The 21,747-nt window shown below is 37.6% G+C and overlaps 3 protein-coding genes and 1 long non-coding RNA gene across 7 annotated transcripts; 1 reads left to right on the top strand and 3 right to left on the bottom strand.

Annotated features, from left to right (window-relative positions):
* Positions 1–820: 820 nt before the first annotated feature.
* Positions 821–11,278, bottom strand: btbd10a (BTB (POZ) domain containing 10a). 2 transcript variants are annotated; one of them, XM_057330429.1, is made up of 9 exons: positions 11,115–11,278; positions 10,409–10,555; positions 5,847–6,049; positions 5,498–5,753; positions 5,313–5,415; positions 3,344–3,464; positions 2,850–3,047; positions 2,416–2,526; positions 821–1,791 (listed from the first exon to the last, which is right to left on the bottom strand). In XM_057330429.1, exons 2-9 carry the CDS (start codon positions 10,507–10,509, stop codon positions 1,475–1,477), a joined length of 1,410 nt encoding a protein of 469 aa, XP_057186412.1. In that variant the 5' UTR covers positions 10,510–10,555; positions 11,115–11,278; the 3' UTR covers positions 821–1,474. The 2 variants fall into 2 exon arrangements, with proteins under 2 accessions (XP_057186412.1, XP_057186411.1); XM_057330428.1 differs by lacking the exons at positions 10,409–10,555; positions 11,115–11,278 and adding an exon at positions 8,664–9,096.
* A 1,588-nt stretch (positions 11,279–12,866) lies between these two features.
* LOC130551470 (uncharacterized) lies at positions 12,867–15,248 on the bottom strand. Its single transcript, XR_008962619.1, has 4 exons — positions 14,183–15,248; positions 13,934–14,089; positions 13,750–13,843; positions 12,867–13,083 (listed from the first exon to the last, which is right to left on the bottom strand). It is a non-coding gene; the product is annotated as an uncharacterized LOC130551470 (long non-coding RNA).
* si:ch211-176l24.4 (uncharacterized) lies at positions 13,764–18,228 on the top strand. Of its 3 annotated transcripts, none has more exons than XM_057329060.1 (3): positions 13,764–13,859; positions 16,504–16,553; positions 16,817–18,228. In XM_057329060.1, the coding sequence occupies exon 3, from the start codon at positions 16,822–16,824 to the stop codon at positions 17,962–17,964; it is 1,143 nt and encodes a 380-aa protein (XP_057185043.1). In that variant the 5' UTR covers positions 13,764–13,859; positions 16,504–16,553; positions 16,817–16,821; the 3' UTR covers positions 17,965–18,228. The 3 variants fall into 3 exon arrangements, with proteins under 3 accessions (XP_057185043.1, XP_057185042.1, XP_057185044.1); XM_057329061.1 differs by lacking the exon at positions 13,764–13,859 and adding an exon at positions 16,205–16,229; XM_057329059.1 differs by lacking the exons at positions 13,764–13,859; positions 16,504–16,553 and adding an exon at positions 15,292–16,229.
* A 125-nt stretch (positions 18,229–18,353) lies between these two features.
* zgc:162634 (uncharacterized protein LOC555881 homolog) lies at positions 18,354–19,197 on the bottom strand. Its single transcript, XM_057329063.1, has 2 exons — positions 18,910–19,197; positions 18,354–18,621 (listed from the first exon to the last, which is right to left on the bottom strand). Exons 1-2 carry the CDS (start codon positions 19,107–19,109, stop codon positions 18,480–18,482), a joined length of 342 nt encoding a protein of 113 aa, XP_057185046.1. The 5' UTR covers positions 19,110–19,197; the 3' UTR covers positions 18,354–18,479.
* Positions 19,198–21,747: the final 2,550 nt, after the last annotated feature.

Raw genomic sequence — 21,747 nt, 5'->3', positions numbered from 1 at the left:
TTGTTGATTTATTGATTCATTGTTGATTCAACTTTATTGTTGACTCACAACCTACAATTAATGGAATGGTATATTTGAATAGTGACTGCAAAGGAAGGTTTGTTGGCTGTCATACTTTGCTTTTGTTCATTTTGTAGATTAGGTCCATTTTTTTTTTAGAAAAACTGCAGGTACTCTCATGCCTGATGTGTTTCTGGCTTTTGATTGGTCCGTGGCTGCGATATATTTGTCCTATGTTGCCATCCAGTGGTGAAATCTTTGAAGAAGCGTAATGTGTTGTCAGGAGAAAGGAGATGATGGCTTTATAAAAGATGCAGTACAGTTCAGGATTATGAGCTCAATTACAGCCATTCAGGTGGTCATATTTTATTTCAGAATTACAAATATTTTGCAAGAAAAAATAAGCCTACTTTTAGCACCATTACGATTACTTGCATTTTTAACCTCATAAAGCACATTTTTATAATTTAAGGAAAATTGCATATTAATTTTAATATTAACATTTTCTTTTGAATGTGGGGCATTTTGACATTCATAAAGTTATATAAGAAGAGTTTGGTTCCAAAATTCCAAAAATGTTTTTTTATTGTGCATTCCAATTAATATCAATCAAACTGCAGTTGGTTTGTTTTTATTTAAGCCATAACTCAAAAAATACAGCTAACACAAAAACATGATAAAAAACATGATTTTTGCAAACAGAGTTGTCTCATTTTGGAACCAAACTCTACATATATATTTTTTTTGTAAAATACCTATCCAAAGTCAAATACAATTTATATGCCATTTGTGCATAATTCAAATAAATGAACCACACATACTGATTTAAACATGTTTATTAAAAGAACATTTCTAATGCGATACACAAGAGGATTATCTCTGCGTCTCTTGCAGCACCCGACTGTAGCTACAAATAACATTACAATGAAAAGTACAATAAAAATATGTGACATCACTTCAGTAGTTGAACTCATTCAGGCTCCATGCATCACAGTGGTGCTACACAGGTGCTCCGTTATGCCGCGTTCAACGCAACTAGAAGGCTCCAGTATATTTGCAACATCTGCATTGTTTCTTCTAACGGGGCCGTTCTAGACGTCACGATCTGTCTTGCAGTGCAGAAAAGGCGAGTGGATTGTGCTCATTTTTATTGCCAAGTTTAATAGCGTTAGCCTTACAGCACCACACACACACAAACTCTTCAGACACTACTCAAAGGAGTGATTACCAACAGAGTTTCTTTGATTCACCTTAGGTGTCTAACCAAATAAAAAACTCCTTCGGTTGCATTCTACAGGGGAAAGAAAGTCATAGTGTACAAAGGGCGTTTCACATTTGTGCTGATGTAGCGATCAGTCTTTGAGACTCGTAAGGCGGGAGAGGACTTAAAGAAAGGCAATGCGGTCTTGGCACCGAAACGGCTGACCTGCCTCTGCAGTGCTGGAGTGGCAAGTGGTGTACTGAGGGGGCGGGGTCAGATGGCCGGCGACGAGGCATCTGAATCCGGGTCGTACTGGTGGCTGGGCTGGGGGTGGTGGTTGGGTAGAATGTCCAGTTCGTCCACCTGAGGCCCGGGGTGCATGACCACCAGCTGGTCCTGGGGAATGTCGGCAGCGGCTGCAGCGAGGTTGGTGATGGACTTGCTCTTCACGCACTGGAAGTCAACGTGTCGGCTTTTGCCTTCCTCTTTCTCCCAGGACATGCGGATGAAGGGCCTCTGGACGTAGTTATATATGACCTCTGGACGCCCGCCGGGTCGCTTCTTTATTTTTTCTTTGTAGGTGGGATATCCTGAGTGGAAATGTGAACATGGTAAAAATTCATTTAATAAGCATGTCCTTACGAGACCTCGGGCGTCCAAATTCACAGTTTTTCAGGAAATGAAACAAACACTGTACGTTTTAAATTATTAAATACTGTGATGTCAAAATTGAAAAGCACTTTTTAATACTTTTTATTGGTTAGACATTTTGCACACCCAGTGACAAATATAAAGGTGACTAATAATTATGGCAAAAAATAAAAATCATGAAATACGGAGATATGAGGTTTCAGAAGTACATATGTACTTTCACATATAATACGAATGTATCAATTTCATGGCATTTAGTAAAACTTTACATTAACAATTTTAACAGCAGAGCAACAAAATTATATCAGTAAAAAATTAACAGGAAATATTCTCTTACGATCTTAAAAAATAGTTAAGGTAAATAAAGGTTTGATATTTCAATGCAATGAAATCTATACATCTGTACGAGTTAAGGGCCACTGTACGCATATAACAAATAGAAGTGCAGACAAATTGGTGAGATAAATAGCAGTCAACACCTAAAGAGCAACTTGCGAGTGTAAATGGGCAGCAGAAACTGAATCGAACCCATTTCATCCACATCCTGTTATTCCATCTCTTACCTTCAATGCCTAATCTGATTTTCTTCAGACCTCTCTCCTTCAGAACCGACTTGGCAACGTCTCGGTTTTCAATGTATTTGAAGAACCGGTATAGTTTTGTGCTGTATATAACTGCATTACAAAAAGACAGAAAGCGATTTAGCGAAGCACCTTAAGTGCAAAACCCCATTACAACACATTACTGACAAACGTCCTCTCTGATCCCCTCTATAATGTCTGTCTATATTCTATCCCTTAGATTTCAGGACGAGTGATTTATCAGAACCCCCAATTATAAGCAATAATAGTGATGCACACTTTAAATGAGCAAGGCTAAATACCCCAACCGATCGATTCTCATAGCCCCCTGAGAATTACCCACAATGCAGCGGGACTGTGACTCACACATAGTTAATGGGTTGTAATTGAAGTGTGGGTGCTAGAAGTGAACTGACTCTGTGCGTATTCCTCTCCCATCTGCGGTGGATACTCTTCATCCCAGTCGACCACGTCGTCGTCCGTCAGCACCACCACGTGACACTCCCTCTCGCCGCTCTGAGCGCTGGCCACCATCAGAGGCATGACCATCTCCTCCAGATAGAACTCGAACTGCTGCCGGGCGCCATCATTAGACAGCTCGTGCATCAGTGCACCTGCAGTCGACACGACTCAGTTATGATTCATTCGTAACCTGATCCAGCAACACAATGATATAATGCAAAGCGCACATGCAGTTTTTTAAAAAAGCAGCTCTGATCTAAAGCGCGTCCGGTGACCCACTTCTGCTCAGATACGCCACTGCCCTACTTTTGCATACTCGTATCTACCATCCTCACACATCGGAAACACTGGGAATTTCATCCAGTTTCCCAGTTGCCGTGGCGATCAGTGCATTTTCCGCAAAAAGGCGAATCCGTTTAGCTGGATTGTCATGTTAATGAATACTTACTGAGGTCTCTGCACTTGATGGTGCTACAGTCGAAAGCGATGCAAAGGTAGTCACATGCTTCTCTCAGCTCCGGTATGGATATCCCATCGGGGCAGCGGATTATCCCTGATTTGTAGTAATCCTGCCGTTTAAAAGGGAGAGATGCAGAGGAAAAACAAACAGGCAGCCATTACTGAAACAGCACTTATTCCATAGAGAAGCAAATGGCTTCGATGCCAGACACACACACACTCCCTGCTGTTGCTTCCCTTCACATTCACCGACCCATTCAAAGCCAATCAAATGTGGAACGGCCTCAGCTATACGCACGGCAACAACACACCGGAGAAATCACTTTCCCCCCACAAAATAAAAAAAGGTTGGAAATGGCTGTTTTTGTAGTGCACTCTAATGTGTGTCGTCCTGATTTTTTCCACGGCGCTGAGCCTCGAGTGGTAAAAGCTTAACCCTTTCAATACTGCAGAGATTCACATCATCACATCAATGTCTAAATAAACGTTTTAGGAGCTCATTACTGTCTTGAATTTCAATGTAAAGGTAAGAATGCTGCCAAAATAGGGCATTTGTGAACAGGCTCTGGGTTTTCTTTAGTTTACTATGAAGAGTTAATGGTGGCAATGTTCTGCTTTAGTACTTTCTTCTTGAGTAAATGTGTTGCATAAAACTACATGGTTATTTGGGTCAGTATTTCACTTCTGGAAAACAACGCTACCCATAATACATAAACTTGACTGCAATAACCAAAGATGACGTCTTTAATGTTTACAGTATCTTAACTTAAAACAGTGTCTTTATAATTGTGTAGTTTCCATTATTAATTTCTAGTTCATCATAATTAATTATCATAATTAGACTACTATAACACTTTGTATTGACATAAGATTCAAAATTAAGCTTTCCTGTGGCTCAGTGGTTAGAGCATGGCGCTAGCAACGTCGAAGTCATGGGTTCGATCCCAGGGGATTGTGCATACTTGGAAACAAATGTATAGTACAATGCAATGTAAGTCGCTTTGGATAAAAGCGTCTGACAAATGCATAAATATAAGTGTAAATGTAATAATTCTGCGCATCACACTTCGAAAACATAGAGGGGTATTGCGGTCAACAAATCCATCGGCAAAAATATCCCAAAACACCAGCAAGTTCTACCCAGTGAAATATTTTAGCTATTGTAAACCATGCTTATAGACATAAGAATCAAGCCTGACTACATGTTGTGTAGACAACACACATCTTTTTTTATATTGTTGCTGTCTTTCTGAAACCTTGGATGTCTAAATTTCCTTTAGTGCTTAAAAACACCGTATTTTTTAAATGATTGACAAAATTGACCAGCACCTTTAGTACTTTTAAATGGTTAGATTTTTGCAAAACCCACTGACAAAGTGATAAATAATAATGATTTATGATTATGATTTTAGATAAAAGGTTTCAGAAGGACAGGGATTATATGTGGTCTTGCTCACTCCTATTATGGCACTAAAATGAAAATTCGTTCATCATTTATTCACCCTCATTTCATTCTAAACCTGTATGACTTTCTGTCTTCTGCAGAACCCAAAAGAAGATATTTTGAAGAATGTTGGTATCCCAACAACATTGACCCCCACTGACTTCCATTGTATGAACACAAAACCACTGAAACATTTCTTAAAGTACCTTCTTTCATCTTCCAAGGAGAAAGAGTCATATACAGGTTTCAACCAACATGAGTAGTTTTTAGGTGAACTATCCCTTTAAAGACAACAAAGAATCCAGACATCGGGGAAAACGATGTGCTGACTTGCCACTTTTACACAGTATGCGGAACGCATCTGAAATAAGGTTTAACAAACTGGTCGGCTTTGTGCTGAAGTCATGTGAATTTTGATCCTGAAGTCTAATCCGGCACTTAATCAATATGCGGTAAACTAGGCCAAAGAGATATTTAAAACCCCAATAAAGCTTTTAAAGCATAGTGCACTCACCAAAACGGCTCTGAACACAGTGGAGCTGATTCCCTCAGCAACCTCAAACTCGCCCTTTTCATTAGGCCGCGTGAAGTTGTGTTCCCTTCCAGAGCCAAACATCCTTAAAGACAAGCCCCGCAAGTTACGACAGGTCAACACATTACAACAAATTAAATGTAGGAGTTGGCAGATTTAGATCGAACCTGCCGAGCATGGTGTTGGGTTGGGCAGTGAAGATGGACGGGTCGACAACAAAACGTGTGTTATCCACGATTAAAGTAACTCTTTCGCCGGTCCTCAAACTGCGAGTGCCCTCCTTGGTGTTTTCGTAGACGTAGATCATGTCAGACGAGCTGTAGGCTTTACTGTGCAAGTCGCTGTAGAGCAGACTGGAGGTGCACACTTTGTGAGGTCTGGGACTCGTGGAGCGCGATGAGCAGCCAGAATCCCGTTCACGATCTGTGGAATCAACAGAGTTAGTTATTCAAAAATGTGAATTTGAAATAAAAATGTAACAGAATTATTCCAGAAATTGAATAATTCAGAACTCACTGCTAAGATGCTGGCGTATGGGTGATGTCACATTTCTGATACAGGGGGTGAGCTGTCCTTCACCCCTCTCGTGTGAAGAGTCCCTGGACCGATCTCCGGACCGCCGTCTCTCCTTGTGGTGTTCCAGGGGTCCTCCTCCGCTGGCTCCGTGAAGGCTCATTGTCGCTAGTTCGCCCTCCAGCTGAGCTCCCGGCGGCTGGCCGCTGCAAGGAAGAGCAGACACGCAGTCAGATACGCACGTGAGCAATCGTCTGGCGAGGCAGGGGTGGCCCGCGTGCATCTCTGCAACGTGAGGAACTCAACAATAAACTTGGATGAACTCCTGGCTCTAAAAGAGATGCGCTTTCATCGCTAAAAGCAGGAAGTGCAGTGACAGCAAAGCGCAATTTTTTTTACTGTTTGCCGGAAACCTACTGCATGAAACAAAAGAACGGCCAGGCAGGTTGGCTTTCACTACAGCATAATCTGCCTGGGGGAGGCAAACAGACTGCTGTATTGATTTGTGCAATCATGGATGATTTGTTCTCGCTTGTTGTTTTATTTTATCCATCTCACAGGGTTTGCTCATAACAAAGTGACTGGGGTTTAAATTTGAACGTTGTCCTTTCGGGTGCCTAGCTACATTAATAATTAAATATGTCTTGTAGTTTGGAAATTGCTATGTGTCACAAGAGGGATATCTTACTAAACATACAATTTTAATTAAAAAATACAACTCTACAAAATACAATGTTTGCATGCTGGTTTCAAAACCATAAATTTATATTTTTCATAAAGTCTATCCTCTACTCTACTCTTAGTCTAACTAAAACGTTTGCTATAGCTAAAAAGAAAACCACAAAAAAAATCACTGAACAACATATTCAGGTAAAGATCTGTTAACGTGCGACAACTTACCCCATTAAATGACATTTTTATAATGGATTAAATGGAAATGTTCAACATGTCTTTTTGGCACCCAATACTTAAAGGTACAAGCCTATACACAAACAGTTTTTAAATAAAAACCTTGAAAAATAATCGCAGAGGTAAAAAGTGTGACAACTAGCCCAGGTGTTCCCTTATTCTAATTAGGGCATCATTTCTTAAGCCAAAAACACAAATCCATCATAACACATACACCACACTTTAAATTCTGAATATAAAACGAACCTCCAGACTCCCTAAGCACAGACCAGGTGCTGTTAATATTTCCTCGTAATAATACTCATTCCCCTGAGGGGCCGAAGCAGGATCATTATAAAGCAGATGCCCTTGAATCAAGGAGACTGGAGTTGAGCACAGACAGAGGCTGAAAACACACATAAAAACATGTGCCTTTATGATATTCGCTATATAGCTGATATTCTTTTTTGCCTGCAATAAAAACATCAAGGAAAACGAGTTCACTCAAGCATGCAGGGGGCAGAATTTTCTCATTGAATAAATGATGAATAGGCTAGAAATAGGGTGTGTTTTATACAAGTGAAAGTGCTGCCAAATCTGAACCCCTCGGTTTATTTTCGCTTTTGTGATTGCACCAGCCGGGAGCTATGTGACCCTTTCAACCAACCCAAGCGTAACTGCCCACAACACTAAACCAAACAGAGCCTTCAAATTCAATAAGTTGTGCTGCATCTGTTTGGCTGTAAGTTATATTGTGTTTGCCGCAAAACATATGACAACACCAATTATTTGTTAAAATCATGATCTTTATCATTTCTTTTTTTTCCTAAATCATGCTTTAGAGTGCTTTATTTTTACATAACAACAAATTAATATTATATACAATGCTTATTAATATGTATTTATTATAATTGTAAACAAATCTAATAATTAAGAATATATATTGTTTTGTTGTTATGGTTACTATAATAATTGAAAATACATAGTTTTGTAGTTATGGTTACTATTAATTCAATATTATTCTTGTTGTTGCTGTTATTCAAAATAATGCTTATTAATCTGGTTTGATTATGATCAGGTCATAAAAAAGAAATAAAAATATAACCGGTTTGCATTTCGTATATTGAACTCAAAAACCATCTCTAGCAAAACAATCAAAAGCATTTCTAGTACCCCTGGCAAAACAATTATCTACCAATACATCCTCTGTCTTGTAATCCGATTGCTATTTTAGCTGCCACAGCCATACATGTGATGGTGAAACCTGAACTTCAGCTGCACCCTATTTCATTCAGCACACAGGATGGATTCATTTAATTGTGTCAGGTGCTGAGGAGACGTTTCACTGCATCAGTGGAAAAAAACAGGGAATTATACCCATGATCTTACATAATTAGAAGTCGAGACACTTTCTGCCATCTCTGTTGCATCAGCCGGTAGCGTGCCAAACAAGTAGCTCACAATGAATTAGAATGATGGCCTGTCTGGATGCCCAAAGGGGGCAATATCATCATATTGAGTGCCAATAGAGGATCGTTCCTTCAGCAAAGATCAAACAACTTTAAATATTACTTCTACTGAAGATTTTTCCAGCTAACCACGGGCGCACACTGCATTCTGTTACTTACAGAGAAAGTGGCATTAATAATTCAGTACAGTGACACTGCTCCTCTAATGTTAAACAGAGACAATGCGCTCCTGCAGCTTCACTGCATCCACACGCGTGTGCAAATCATTTCTAGACGACAAAATGTTTGATCAAGAAACTGCTCCCTAAATAGCATCTATAAATATAAACGTCTCTTTCTCTCTATTTTAAGACACAGACGGCGTCTAATGTAATAACATTACATTCATAATTACACAGTCAACTTTGTTTTCTGAGCAAAACTACTCGCTCTGACAGTCACACAATGAAGCGCATGCACGTACCCGCTTCTCTTGAAGACAAAGCAGCAGGGAAACAGCTGATGAATGAACGCGCAAAGGACCCGGACTTCTTCATACACCGAAGGTTTGCCAGCCGACTTAGCATCCTCGGGCATTACTTTCAAACTTCAGCATAATCCGAGTTAACTTGTTCGCAGCGAGCACGGCCTCGAAAGGTTGCTTTTCGGAAAGAAAGGACGCCCTCAGGTAGCATCGGCGCGAGGCACTGCGGGACGGTAGCATAGTACCCTGACGGAGACGCTCGCGCGAGCATGAATGGCTGGTCGCTTTTTCCGCTACTGTGGCACGCGGAGGCAGCCTTGATGACGTAGCCCGACCTCTTATAACATCTCCTGATACTGTAGATTGTCTCGTGCGCGATGACAAGGGGCTGATAAAGAGACGCGGTGGTGACTGGAAAATGTCCTCAATGACCACGTGTACACTGGAATTTGTACAATATGTGACCGAGTCTCGGTAAAGTTTAAAGCGGTACACAATATAAAGGCTAAGTTAACGTATACAAAGTAATGCAAATCGTATGAATTAAGTTGTTCGCGAATGTATGGTTTAATATCAATAGATGTTATCGTTTTAGATTAATCGTTCGATTTTTTATTTATGCTTGTGTAATAACCTGTAACAGTAATGAAGGGCGTGTTTGTGACGGACCAGTCTACTACATGAAGAACAATAAACCTCACCTATCTACTCCCAAACATAGTATTTAACATAAATATTTTGTGGAGAAAAAAACATGTCTTTATAAACGTGATCCCGACAGTACATCACCAACGCTTTTGTTCATTCTTTCATTCATACACAATCTTAATTGCCTTTGTTCCGACTACACCGGTACATTCTGTCTATTTTTGGCCGATCGGCAGATGGCGCAAGCACACAAAGGCACACAAGCTGTGTACAAGGTTATAATTATTCAGTTATTCACACATCATGCCCGAGGAACGACGCTGCCTTCATCATAATGCATTGCAAACCAATTTAGACATTGAAACAATAATTATTTAAGACACTACAGACATACATAGCTACCTGTCTATACCAAAATATATACGTAGTGTTAAAAAATTAAGGGTCACTTGAGTGAAATGTTTCTATTGACCTTACAGACCTTTTGATTTGAAGGCATACGCTTACAAGTATTAAAATTGTGTTGTAAACTAAAATAAAACTGTGCAAAGATATTTTTTTATTGAAAACAAACATTTTATTTAATAAATATATATAAGAAAAAAACATGTAATCCAATTTCCGTTAAGAGCCCAGAATAGATGGGAACTGTCTGATGGGAACAACATGGATACTGTTAAAAAAGCATCTCAAGAAGCTGACTGATGAAATGGCAAGAAAACATTTCTGCAAATTTTATAGGCAAGGAAAACTGAAGGTGCTAAAATATAACAGTTATTCCATAGTTTTGTGCTATTCTATATTGAGTTAAAAAAATAAAGTGATTTTTATTGTGAATGAAAATAACTGACCATAACTTTTTTAAAGGTTGTGAATATGCTGCAAATAAATATTTAATACATTTTAAATTCTTTTTTAAATAAATATTTTATTTTTGTTCTGTTTAAAAATGTTTGTGCCAACATGGAAACGTTAATAAAAAGATAGTGGGGGGAATTCAGAACTCAAATACATGTGCAGTATTTTGGAAGACAGACAGAGAAGGCAGACAGCAGGTGGACACATGACTAGTATAAACTATGATGGTTCTGTCTTACCTTGAGTGTCTGCAAATTCTCCTGGGCCTACAAGTTGTCCTTTGATCCCAATTTTCTGAGTCGCTAGACTGGCTGTCATAAGAGATGGGACGTGCTGCCATCTCAAGCAAGTTGATATTATGGGAGTTACACGCCTGTAGCTGTCATCTAACAAAGCAAAAAAATATGACAAAAAATTACAAAGTGCAAAAAAAACTGCTTTCTATTTAACTAATTCACTTAAAAACTTATTTTTTGCCAGTCATACTCACAACAGAAATCAGGAAGAACACTAAACTTTATACACAAAAAGTGGTATAATTGTCTATAGACTGTAAAAATAAATGTTTTACTTTTATTAACAAGTCTGACAAAAAAGACAATGTGCAAGAAAAATATATTAATAAATATTACATTATGAATAAATAAACTCAACTTTTTCTTTTTGTAAATGTTAAAAGATTACATTGTAAAATTTTACACTAAATTTTATCCGTATTCTTATTTCGTCATTTTTGTCACGTCACTAACATTCTACTTACAAGTTCAATTCGTATTAATTTAACTACTTGTCGAGATAAGTGCTTAAATTGTTTCTCGAAAAGTCCAAAATTATAGCCAAATATCTTATCTTCGTAAGCTACTTCACACGCGCTATCCGGTTAGCACCTTTACACCTAACGTTAGCCTCCTAAAGTGAGCGCTACACAACGAGACGATCTCTCACCTGTTCCTCTTTAATTTAACTTTGTCTGTGATTAATAAACGCGTCCTTCCTAAGAAATGTCAATAGCTGGTAATTTACTGCCATGGATGTACATCAGCTTCTTGCTCATCATTATCCTCGATCAGGGTAAAGTAGTTACAGATATGGTAAAGCTACATGGCTAACCGAGTAGAGGGAGTTAAGCCAAATATCGCGAGATCGCACGCTGGTCGCTATAGAAACCACCTCGCGTCCAATCAACAAGTGAAACCTTCTGTGTATCACGCTGCTTTTGAAACATTGTAACATTGCTACCATACAAGGCGTGATATTCACAATGTGGCAAAAATAGAATATAGGGCATGTATTGAGAAATAGTCCTGAGATTTAGCTAAGTGACTTTAAAAGATGGCATTAACTGACAACGTGCTATTTAAAACAAATAAGCATGCTTTAGGCTATAATAATAATAATAATGTTAATTATTACTATAATTTAGAGAAAACGACAGCAATAAATTACAAGGTAACAGGAAAACATGGCAAAACATTTTAACAAATGTTATCAGGGTACTTAATACATTAAAAAGCACACGAGAGATCAGCAGTATGAGTTTTAATAATCATCAAGATGCTTTATCCAATTCGGATTATTCTGGAGAATATATGACAAACATCTCGTATATTGCACCTGTTGGTGAGCACACATTCATTGCTGGCATTTAACAGCAAACTTTCTTTTATTGTTCCTTTTAATTAAATGTATTCCGTGACAAAACATTCAGAAGAAATTGAAGGAAGCTTTCGATAACACGACAAAACAAAGCTGAAATGATTTTGTGTTTATTTAATACTGTCATAAAAATAAGACTCTTTAAAATAGCTTTGTCTACTTTTCTCTTAAGAAACATTTGGTCCTATTTCTATTACAAAAGCCTTTATATAGCATAACAGGCTAAATAGGAGAGCTTAGAGCATTGGCAAAACGGCTAAGCCGCCAAAGGGGAAAATAGAAAACTATACATAAAATAATAAATAATTGCATAAAAAACAAAAATAAATAAGGATTAAACAGTTCAGATAAATACGCCAATTACGACAGGTTTGACATTCATTTCAAATTCTGTTTTTACGGAGCGATTAGTTTTTCCAAAACGTGAATGATATCTCCAGTTTCTCTTGAACTTAGATCCTTAAGCATGGGAAAAATCTCTGGAGGGAGTCTTGTGCGCTCCGGGTCCATCTTCTCTGCGTTTTTGACCGAGGCTGTGTGGATTTCGCGCAATTTCATCAGGAGCCAGTCTTGCCTCAGTTCCACGTGTTTATGCACACCAACATTGTGCATAAGTTGGACTTCATTGATAGCCCTTTTGCTTTTGTATAAGAACAAAAATCACATTATAATCCACGCTATATTTTCATGTATCTGTTTTTACATTTTATCATTTATCATTGTATTGATCCTTAAAATACTAACCTTAACGGCTTGCTCTCTGCATTTGTAAAATATAATAATAAACAGATAGAAAAAAATACAGCAATTTTCTCCACTAGTCCAAGATTGACCAAAACCATTTTGTGAAGCTATAAAATAAACAGACATGCATTTATTCAATATGAACAGGAAAAAACGGGTGTAGTTTAAATATTAAATGACGAAATATTAAATTCGATGACGAAATTATATAAAATATGATAAAGGCGATAATACTAAAAATGAACATGTTGAAACAATAACAAATTTGATTAAACTCTATGCTGAACTCACCACTGTTGATATTGAATAACGGGAGAGGTATTGCACTTGCAGGTGTTGGTAAATCAGTTCACATAAGAGTTGGTGTCTCTGAGTTGCTTTTATAGCACTCTGCCCATTGATGAGCCGCTTTCATTAGGCTATAGGTGATGATGTCATCCTTTCCCACGATGAAGCATGCGCGTGACAAAACCTCTACACGACCAATAATTCACCCCTCACCAACTTGAATTCCCTGAATGTGAGAAAGAACTTCTGAACTTTATTTAGATCCATTTTTACACACACAAATAAATAGATACAATACCTTATAAAAGTTATGATTAAATTCGTAATTTAAAAAATAACAACAGTTTCAGTGCTTCAGCTTAGCTAGGTAAATAAAGTAGCACAGTATCTCTAATTATATAAATAAGAGACTACTTAATAATAATTAATTACATTTATATAGCGCTTTTCTAGACACTCAAAGCGCTTTACATGGAAGGGGGATCTCCTCATTTACTTCACTTATTATATAAAAATTCTAGGCCTACATGTTTGTTATTAAATGTTAGCATATACTGTATTTTGATGCTGAAATATCATCATCAATTCTGTGTTATTGATTTAGTTTAGTTAGTCGCCAATGCTTCCTTATTTATTTTAATAACATGTACTGTTTTTGTTTAAATGATATTTTTTTCTATATGACCTTGATATGAATTAATTTAGGAAGCTCTAAAATATAAGGTTTATTTCTAATGAATAACCCAGCTTATAACCTCAAAAATGCTAAAACAAGAGATTTTTTTTTTTTTAATTGGATCTTAGTATAAACACATTTTTCTTCTCATTTTACAAAAAAAAAAACATGAGAGCACAGATTGTAAATAAATGATAACAGCCGCTACATGTTTACTTCATCAGGTGGTGAGCCAAAGAACCTGTTCCAGTCACAGGTGTCCAAAGGGGCACCCGGGGAGGCGGAGGGTCCTGTCCTAGTTTTATGGACACTGAATGACAGATTAGGTAAGTATGAGCGAAGTTTTCTAAAAGTAGCCTAGGAATGACTATGTCATGACACAGAGAGTGTGTTTGAGTACCTAAACAGGTCTGACCCATAGATCTTTCCTCATGGTGTGGTTAGGGTTTCTCTCCAAGGTATGAGCATGCCTATGGCTTCTGACCGGAGAAAAAATGGGGTATGACGACAGGGAACAGGCAGTCTGATGACATGAGTGAATATGCAACCCACCGGCCTATAAATTATAAAGGACAAGAGAAACACCATCACCCAATATCCAAGTGTTAATGGAATAACCAGCGAAGTGCATGTAAGCTGTATCCAATACCGCTTATTCTGGAGATGTTCCTTGGCACCTGTTGATGAGCATACTGTTTCATTCTCTGGCATTCTGTAAAACAAACTTCACAGGTGGCAAGCAATTAGAGTTGTTTACATACCAGATTCACAAGATTTATGGCCCGACTAGGCCCACGTGTTAGATGGTTGACCCCATCGTGGTCCCTTGCTGTACTGTTATGGGCCGAAGTGGGCATGGGCTGTTTAGATGACACCCACCGAGCAAATAGACCTTTGACCCTTGCATGAGATCCCTAACACAGTCTTGACAATCCTAAGCAGAATTTAGACCGTTTGGGGGGCAGGTAGGGGGATCTTTCAACCGCCAAAGCGCAGTTCTCATTACCTCATGCTTTATCAATGCGAGCCATGGAATTAGCAGTTTGTGTTACCACTACAATGATTATTCACGAGAATTCAGGGGCAGAATATCAAGTGACCTTAGGACACCCAATGCCATCATGTCACAGGTGAAAAAAGCCATGCAAGTCCTTATATATAGTGACTCTGTGTATTGAATCTATATTAGGTGCAACACTGTGGTTATTTTTAGATTTATTCTCAGGTTTACTCAAGGTTTTATTGAGTAATAAATTGTTTATTGCATGAGCTGACCTGAATACAACATCTGACAACCAAAATAGATGTTGAATCTGTTGACAAGTAAGGCTGAATTGTTTTAGTCAAATAAAGGGAGCATTTGCATGCTAAGAAATTGGAACATGAAGAGTTTTTATTGTATTTATTTATTTCTAGACTTTATTGCCTACTGACACCCCATTAAGAATTTAATCTGTTTTTTTTAGAATTGCTCACTTGCTCTCTGTTTATATGAAAGTCCCACGAAATAGTATTCTACATATGAGTACCAACCTAGGCAGACTAGGCATGTGTCACTAATGTTGCAATTTACATGCACAGAAGCCAAAAAGTTTTTAAGTAGAGCAAAGGTATTGGTCACACATAGGTAAACACTTCATATTTAAAGAAAAGATCCCAACAATGCAACATATATTTGCTTTACAATTAAAAATATTACCATAGATGTTTAAAAGACCAAAAGCGAATATAATTAAATGTTGATGTGTTTAAATAAAATGTCTACACTAACGTATTTATATTTGATCATAAATACAAGACAATGCACATGTACATGAACTATTTGTACAAAAGTATTCAATGTGCAAATACAAAATACTACACCATGTGCTATGCAGTTCAATAAAAGAACTGTAGAGGGAAGACACAGATTAAATTTAGGAAATTTAAAAAAAAAAGTCTTTTAAAAAAAGACACTTTAGATAAATGCATCTTGTACGGCAGATCTAAAATGCATATCCTTATGTGAATATACATTTACCATTTTATAATCATTTTGAGTTTCTATCCTCAACTCTCAAAGAAACAGCTAACTTAATGGACTGAAAAGACATGACTAACACACATGACGAAGGTAAGGTCCCATTTAATACTCCCATAAAACCGTTAAAAAAAGAAAAGCTGCAAGAATCACGATAGTTGCAGCTGTTTTCTGACGCGTGGAGCAGCCTTTTCAAAGCAAGAAGATAAAAACGCTTTTCCAGAAAATGATTTCACCCACAGCGACAAATTTAAGTGACGCACACCGAGCCGACGTAGACTGAATGGACCAAAAGGCAAAAAGGTCACCTAAAACTTGCTCGTCGTCATAGCAACGGGGATAGCCGAGCTCAGAGCTGTTGAATATGGCCGAGCCGACGTAGACTTAATGGACCAAAAGGCAAAAAGGTCACCTAAAACTTGCTCGTCGTCATAGCAATGGGGATAGTTGTAAAATGGCATCTTTTCGCTCCACACCAGGGGCAAGAGTTTACACGTCGTCTATCACAATACAATAAAATACAACGCAACATTTACTGTTATTACGTTTTAACAGAACATTCGCGTTCAAAACGCGTCTGGCGCGTGATTTTGTGTGCGCGCTCTAGTCGTTACGAGCATGCGCAGTGGCGCACTTCCAGAAAAGTGTCGGATTGTATTATGGTTCGATGTAACAGGTATGGAAATTACATTATCCTCCTGTTTTACTACCACTATGACATTTTAGTACATTCAATATGATTAACTTAACAGAGAATATGTAGTATGCAGTAACTTCATCCTCAGTTGAACAAGTGGACTGCTAACAGTAACAAATATTACGCAGTAACGTTATCTGTGTATCCGTGAACGTAGTGTTATTAAATTAAAAAGTGTTTCACAACTTTTGTTTTACAAGTTATCGACTAAAGTCTGAGAGTTGGTTTTATAACTAGGCGTCTGTTTTTGAAGGTCCATTGGTCTGACAGAAAAGGTGACCCACTAAAATCGCAACATCTCAGGTAGGAGTACAGTTGGTAATAAACGACATTGTCGATAAAGTCTTATTCTATAAATTGCAATATGTAATGCAAATATTTATTAAATCAACAGGTGCACTTTGCAAAAATATTGTTAAAAAATGACACTTGACATAATGAGACAGAAACTTTCATACTTGGGGTATTAAGTCCCAACAGAACACCAATGTGTAAGTGCAGCAATGCCTTTAAAACCACTTAAACATGTATCACGTGACCTTTGTGCTATATTATTGTTTTTATAGGAGAAATGGCTTCATTTGCTGTGGAGGAAATTGCTCCTGATGTTGACAGTGTTTTTGAAGCATCCACGATCCACAAAAATAAGAAATCCAAGAAAACGAAAAAAGAAAGGAAAGACAAGAGTAAAACCAAGCGTGCAGCTGACATCTTGTTGGAGGATGGCTGCCATGACACTGTTTCCTTTAAACAAATGCATGACTGTAAAAAAAGAAAAAAGTCAAAGAAAAATAAAATCAAACCAGAGGAAGACTTCCAGCTGCTACCTCCCATCAGGACACCAAAATCTGAAAACCAGCTCAAACAGTCAAGCAGCACTCACACCGGATTCACACATCAGATCCACCCTGTCATCTGTATCTCTCCAGACCCGGCACCAAAACATTCAAGCAAGCGCGGGTGTCTGAATAGAGTAAAAGAGGTAGAGAACGACAAAAGTAAAAAGCAAGTCGTTTTTAATTTGCCACCTGAGCCGAGCCAAGCTGCAGACACACATGTAAAACCCTTTACCACTAGAAATGCTTACAATTCTGCTACATCCTTGCCGAGAGCTATTTACTCAGGAAACTTGAGTCAGGGGAAGCAGCTTGTAGGAGAAAGCAGCTTGGAATCTCAAACTACAGCGGAAGAAATGAGCAGCCAAGATTTATTCATCACACAGAAATCATTCTCTGAACCAAACCTGAATCTTTTCAGCAGTGCCAGTGGCAATGACGTCACTATTGTATCGGTGCAAGAGGAACATTCATGTAGGATGACGGCTGACGCAGCTACTCAAACCGAAAACTTCTTTACCTTCCCAGAAGTTGCCAACTGCCTCAGGTTTCAGCAGCAGCAGAAAATCTCCACGTTCACCGAGGAACCCATGGACCTGAGACTGCCGAAAAGAGCAAGACAAGTGCAGCGGGCAAATCAACCAGCAAAGCATCCTGTTGCAAGTTGTATCGGTCAACCTAAATTAAAGATATCAGACACATCAAGTGAGGATGGCGACATGGTGCCCAAAACCAAAGGTGAATTTTCCCAACTTAAAGTCATTCAGACTCGCTTAAACGAGTCTTTCTTTTTTAAGGTGAAGGGTTATGATTCTCCAAAGCCTGTATGCCCCCTGATGAAGCTAACAGAAAGCACTGAGAAAAAAACGAAGAAGTAACATCGAATGTAATTTACCATTACGTTCATATTAAATACAGCCTAGTTCTGTGCACATTTAGGCAAAGACAGTTTGTTTAATATTATTGTTTATTTAATGTTAAATTTTACATGTTCTGAATAACACGTTGTGGTGTACCTTTAATATTTTTGAACACCAAACATGTGTAGTTTGTTTACAAGCATTCTTCACAATAACAGATTAAAATAGTCGTATGTTGTGAGGATATACCAGTCTCCATGTTTTTTTTAATTAATGATACAATCTAATTGTGTCTGAACAGCTTGATTCCCATCCACTTCCATAGGTGAAAGAAAACGTACACAGGAATTGTTACAGGCAACAGCAGACTATAGAAGCACAAGCTGTTTGTACTCGTGCAGCCTTGAGGGAAGTTTTCATCCACACTAGCTGAATAAAACAGTCCAGTCAGGGATATTAGTGGCACAAGAACAGTCACTGTGGATAAGGAGAAAAACATTGTTGCAGAAAATTCACTGAATTTATTAAAGTTCTTAAGATTCAGAGGGGTTCTTAGAGGTTTCCATTTTCTGGATCATTCGAGCATCTTGTGGGATCATGTTAGGAATGCCATCAATGATGGGATACGCGATGCCAAGCTCCTCGTTTATTAGTTCATTACTCTTTTCGTCGTACCTTGAAAAAAAAAAAACAAGAAATAAATTACATACAAGTAAACACATATAAAGTAGTTATTAGTACAATTATAGTAAACCATAATTAAGTTCTACTTAAAAACATTCACATTTTCTTTCATTTTGGGTGCTAACATCATTACTTATATACATATTATTGTAGCTATTTTTTATATTTTATTATTGTACAAATATTTGTAAGATTGTATAACACCAGCTCAACTAAATAAAGTTAATCATAACTATTATAAAATAAGATTTAAATTACATATTTAATAGACAATTATACCTCAATTGCTTTTTGGACAGTGGACAAACAAGAAACTCAAGAATGGACACATCAAACTCCTCACTGCCCTTCACTTCATCAGACCGACACCTCTTGTTTATCTTCACGCAGCTTCCAACACGCAAGGCTGAGCGGTAAGTTTCAGATCGCTGCACGTTAAAAACTCCGGTTATGAGTCTTCTTAATGCATGCTGAGACATATCCGGAAAATGTGTATGAGGGAAAAATAAGCTTGTTTCCCGTTCGGTTGATGTCAACAATACGCCGGAAATGTTAAAAGCGGAGCGTCTGTAAATATGTTCCCTGCTTTTGTGTTCCTTGTTGAAAGGTTCCGTTTCAAGTTCGAATCACTCTCGCGATACTTTAATGTCACGCGGACTGGTCTGAGCAGCGCCGCAGACAAACACATTTAAATAATGAGTTTTTAACCTTAATTAAAATTGTCCTAAAATTTTACTTAAGTAAATAACGTGTTGCTGCCAGTAAGCAATCATCAATGGTTTTATTTTGGTAATTTATTGTCGTAAAATAGTTTTTAACGGATTTATTATCATAGTTGGTTCTACAAATATCAATGTTAAACTATGGTTACAAGCAGTGTTGGGTGTAACTAGTTACTAAGTAATTAGTTACTGTAATTTAATTACTTTTCCCTTAAAAGTAAAGTAAGGGATTACTCTTATTTTTTCTGTAATTTAATTAATTTAGTTACTTCAGATATAATTGAACTAAATACTGTGTAATGTATACAATGCTGAAATTGACATTAAAATTCAAAGTCTACTTTTAAAATGCATGCATTAATGTATCTTTCTCACATTTGTAATACTTTACTCAGTTAATAAGAATACTTTATATAGTTTTATATGATTTATCTGAATGAATTAAGAGTAGTTTTGTGTCTATCCTTTAATCACTTAACTAATCAAGTTGATATAAGATATAGAAAGTAATTAGTAATAAGTAATTAAAATACTTTTTGGACAGAGTAATTTGTACAGTAATCTAGTCACTCTACTGAATATGTAATTAGTAACTAGAAATTAATTACTTTTTCAGAGTACCTTACCCAACACTGGTTACAAGTGAGACAATGGTTAGTAAAACCATGATTAATTGTAAGGAATGAGGCATTTTAACGTTTTTAAAACATTTTCTATGGACTATGCCAGTGTGTGGTGCTCTTGCCTTCCGTATTGCAAAAGAGACAACCAACAGAAGTCCCTGCAAAGATTTTTATATCGCCACTAGATGTCTCTAGTAAAATGTACGTGGAACACTCAACCATGAATTGGGCACACTGCTAAATTCTTTGCCAAATTTACCTTTCTACTGTCCGAGATCATCTCTGTGAAGAAGACTGTGAGGGTGGTCTGGAGCAGCTCTCAATACACTGACCTGCCAAGCATGTCAAATAAAACAGATCCACTTCAGACCAAAGGCAGGCCTTTCAAGTCTCATGAATGGGCCATGACTTTTGAAGAATCGATTGGTTTTGCTATGTGAAATCTCACTATTCTGTTGTTCTTCAAAGCTGTTTGCTTTTCTGTCTGGGACTTACAATACCGACGAGACTTATTCTGTCTGGAGACACAAAGCGTTTCACTGCTTTACTTTATCCTCTAGCAAATAAATGGAATAATAGACTTGCTTGCATAATATCTGCTCTTCAGTTCATAAACATGATCAATAATTTTATATTAAACTTTCATTTGACAAACACAATCCTTTACATTTTGCCAGCCTGCAGTGGTTGTTAGGTTTGTACAGATTACACTAATGTATTAAACATTTCATGTTTGGTTGGGTTATGTTAAATGTAAAAGATTCCAGAAATGAAGAACCCGAGGGATACTGGTGCATAGATCTGGTTAATCCTAAGGGCTCTTGCCTTGGGGAAAGCTTTTCTGACATAATATTAAATTGAGCCATGCATGTTCCTGCTGTGTGGATCACATGGAGCGTTTTCACAAAACGTCAGACACCTGCACCTGGACTGAGCAACATATTGTTGTGGTTGTTGCGCGATTATTTCTTTTGTTTTTCGTTTCAGTAATACCCCCATGCTCAGATGGGGATGCCTGTAGCAAGATAAACAAAAAACAAACAAACAAACAGCATTGTGCTTCCTGAAATGTCTGAACAGACCAGCACCAGCTCACACCAGATAGAAATGACTATTTGCATCCATAAGATAATATTGAAGCTTGCCGTATCTTTTTTTGTGTGTCTATATTTGTTGCTGTTGTGTCATTATATTACTTTATATTATTTTACATATCAATAGTTGTAAATGTCTTGAAGACACAAAGAACTAATTGTTCAGATTTAACAAGTTTTACCTAATGTTGACTGAATTATGTAATTACCAATTATGTATTTTCATCCTGTTGAAAAAATCGAATATTCTTAGTATCCACAATTTCCATGCAGCAGAACTATGGTTATAGATAAAGTATGTTCTCATGGGGTATTCATTCATTTAATCGCTTTAGCCTGTGGGATTAAGAGGTTCAGAAGTGCTAACCCAACAATTTTTCAGGGCTGATAACCTCCTGAGATGCTCCTAGATTGTCATGCACTGGATCATTAGAATACTGACACAGTGAAATAGGAACATTTCTGAATTCATAGCTGAGAATTCTGCACCACTTACGTCAGTACTACTTGTTGTGGGCCCTGAACAATTTATACTTATACCGTAGACTCGAGTAATCCATCAGTGGATGTAGAGGTATTGTGAGGGGATATACACGTCAACAGTTTCCAAAACAGATGTCTTTTATTCTTTCCCAACCCTGTCCTAGGTGATGTAATTGCAGCCTTGCAATTCTCATG

This window comes from Triplophysa rosa, linkage group LG3, assembly GCF_024868665.1.
Source record: "Triplophysa rosa linkage group LG3, Trosa_1v2, whole genome shotgun sequence".
NCBI lineage: Eukaryota > Metazoa > Chordata > Actinopteri > Cypriniformes > Nemacheilidae > Triplophysa > Triplophysa rosa.
Note: the sequence above shows the minus strand (reverse complement) of the source record. Positions and strands in the feature narration are given on the sequence as shown.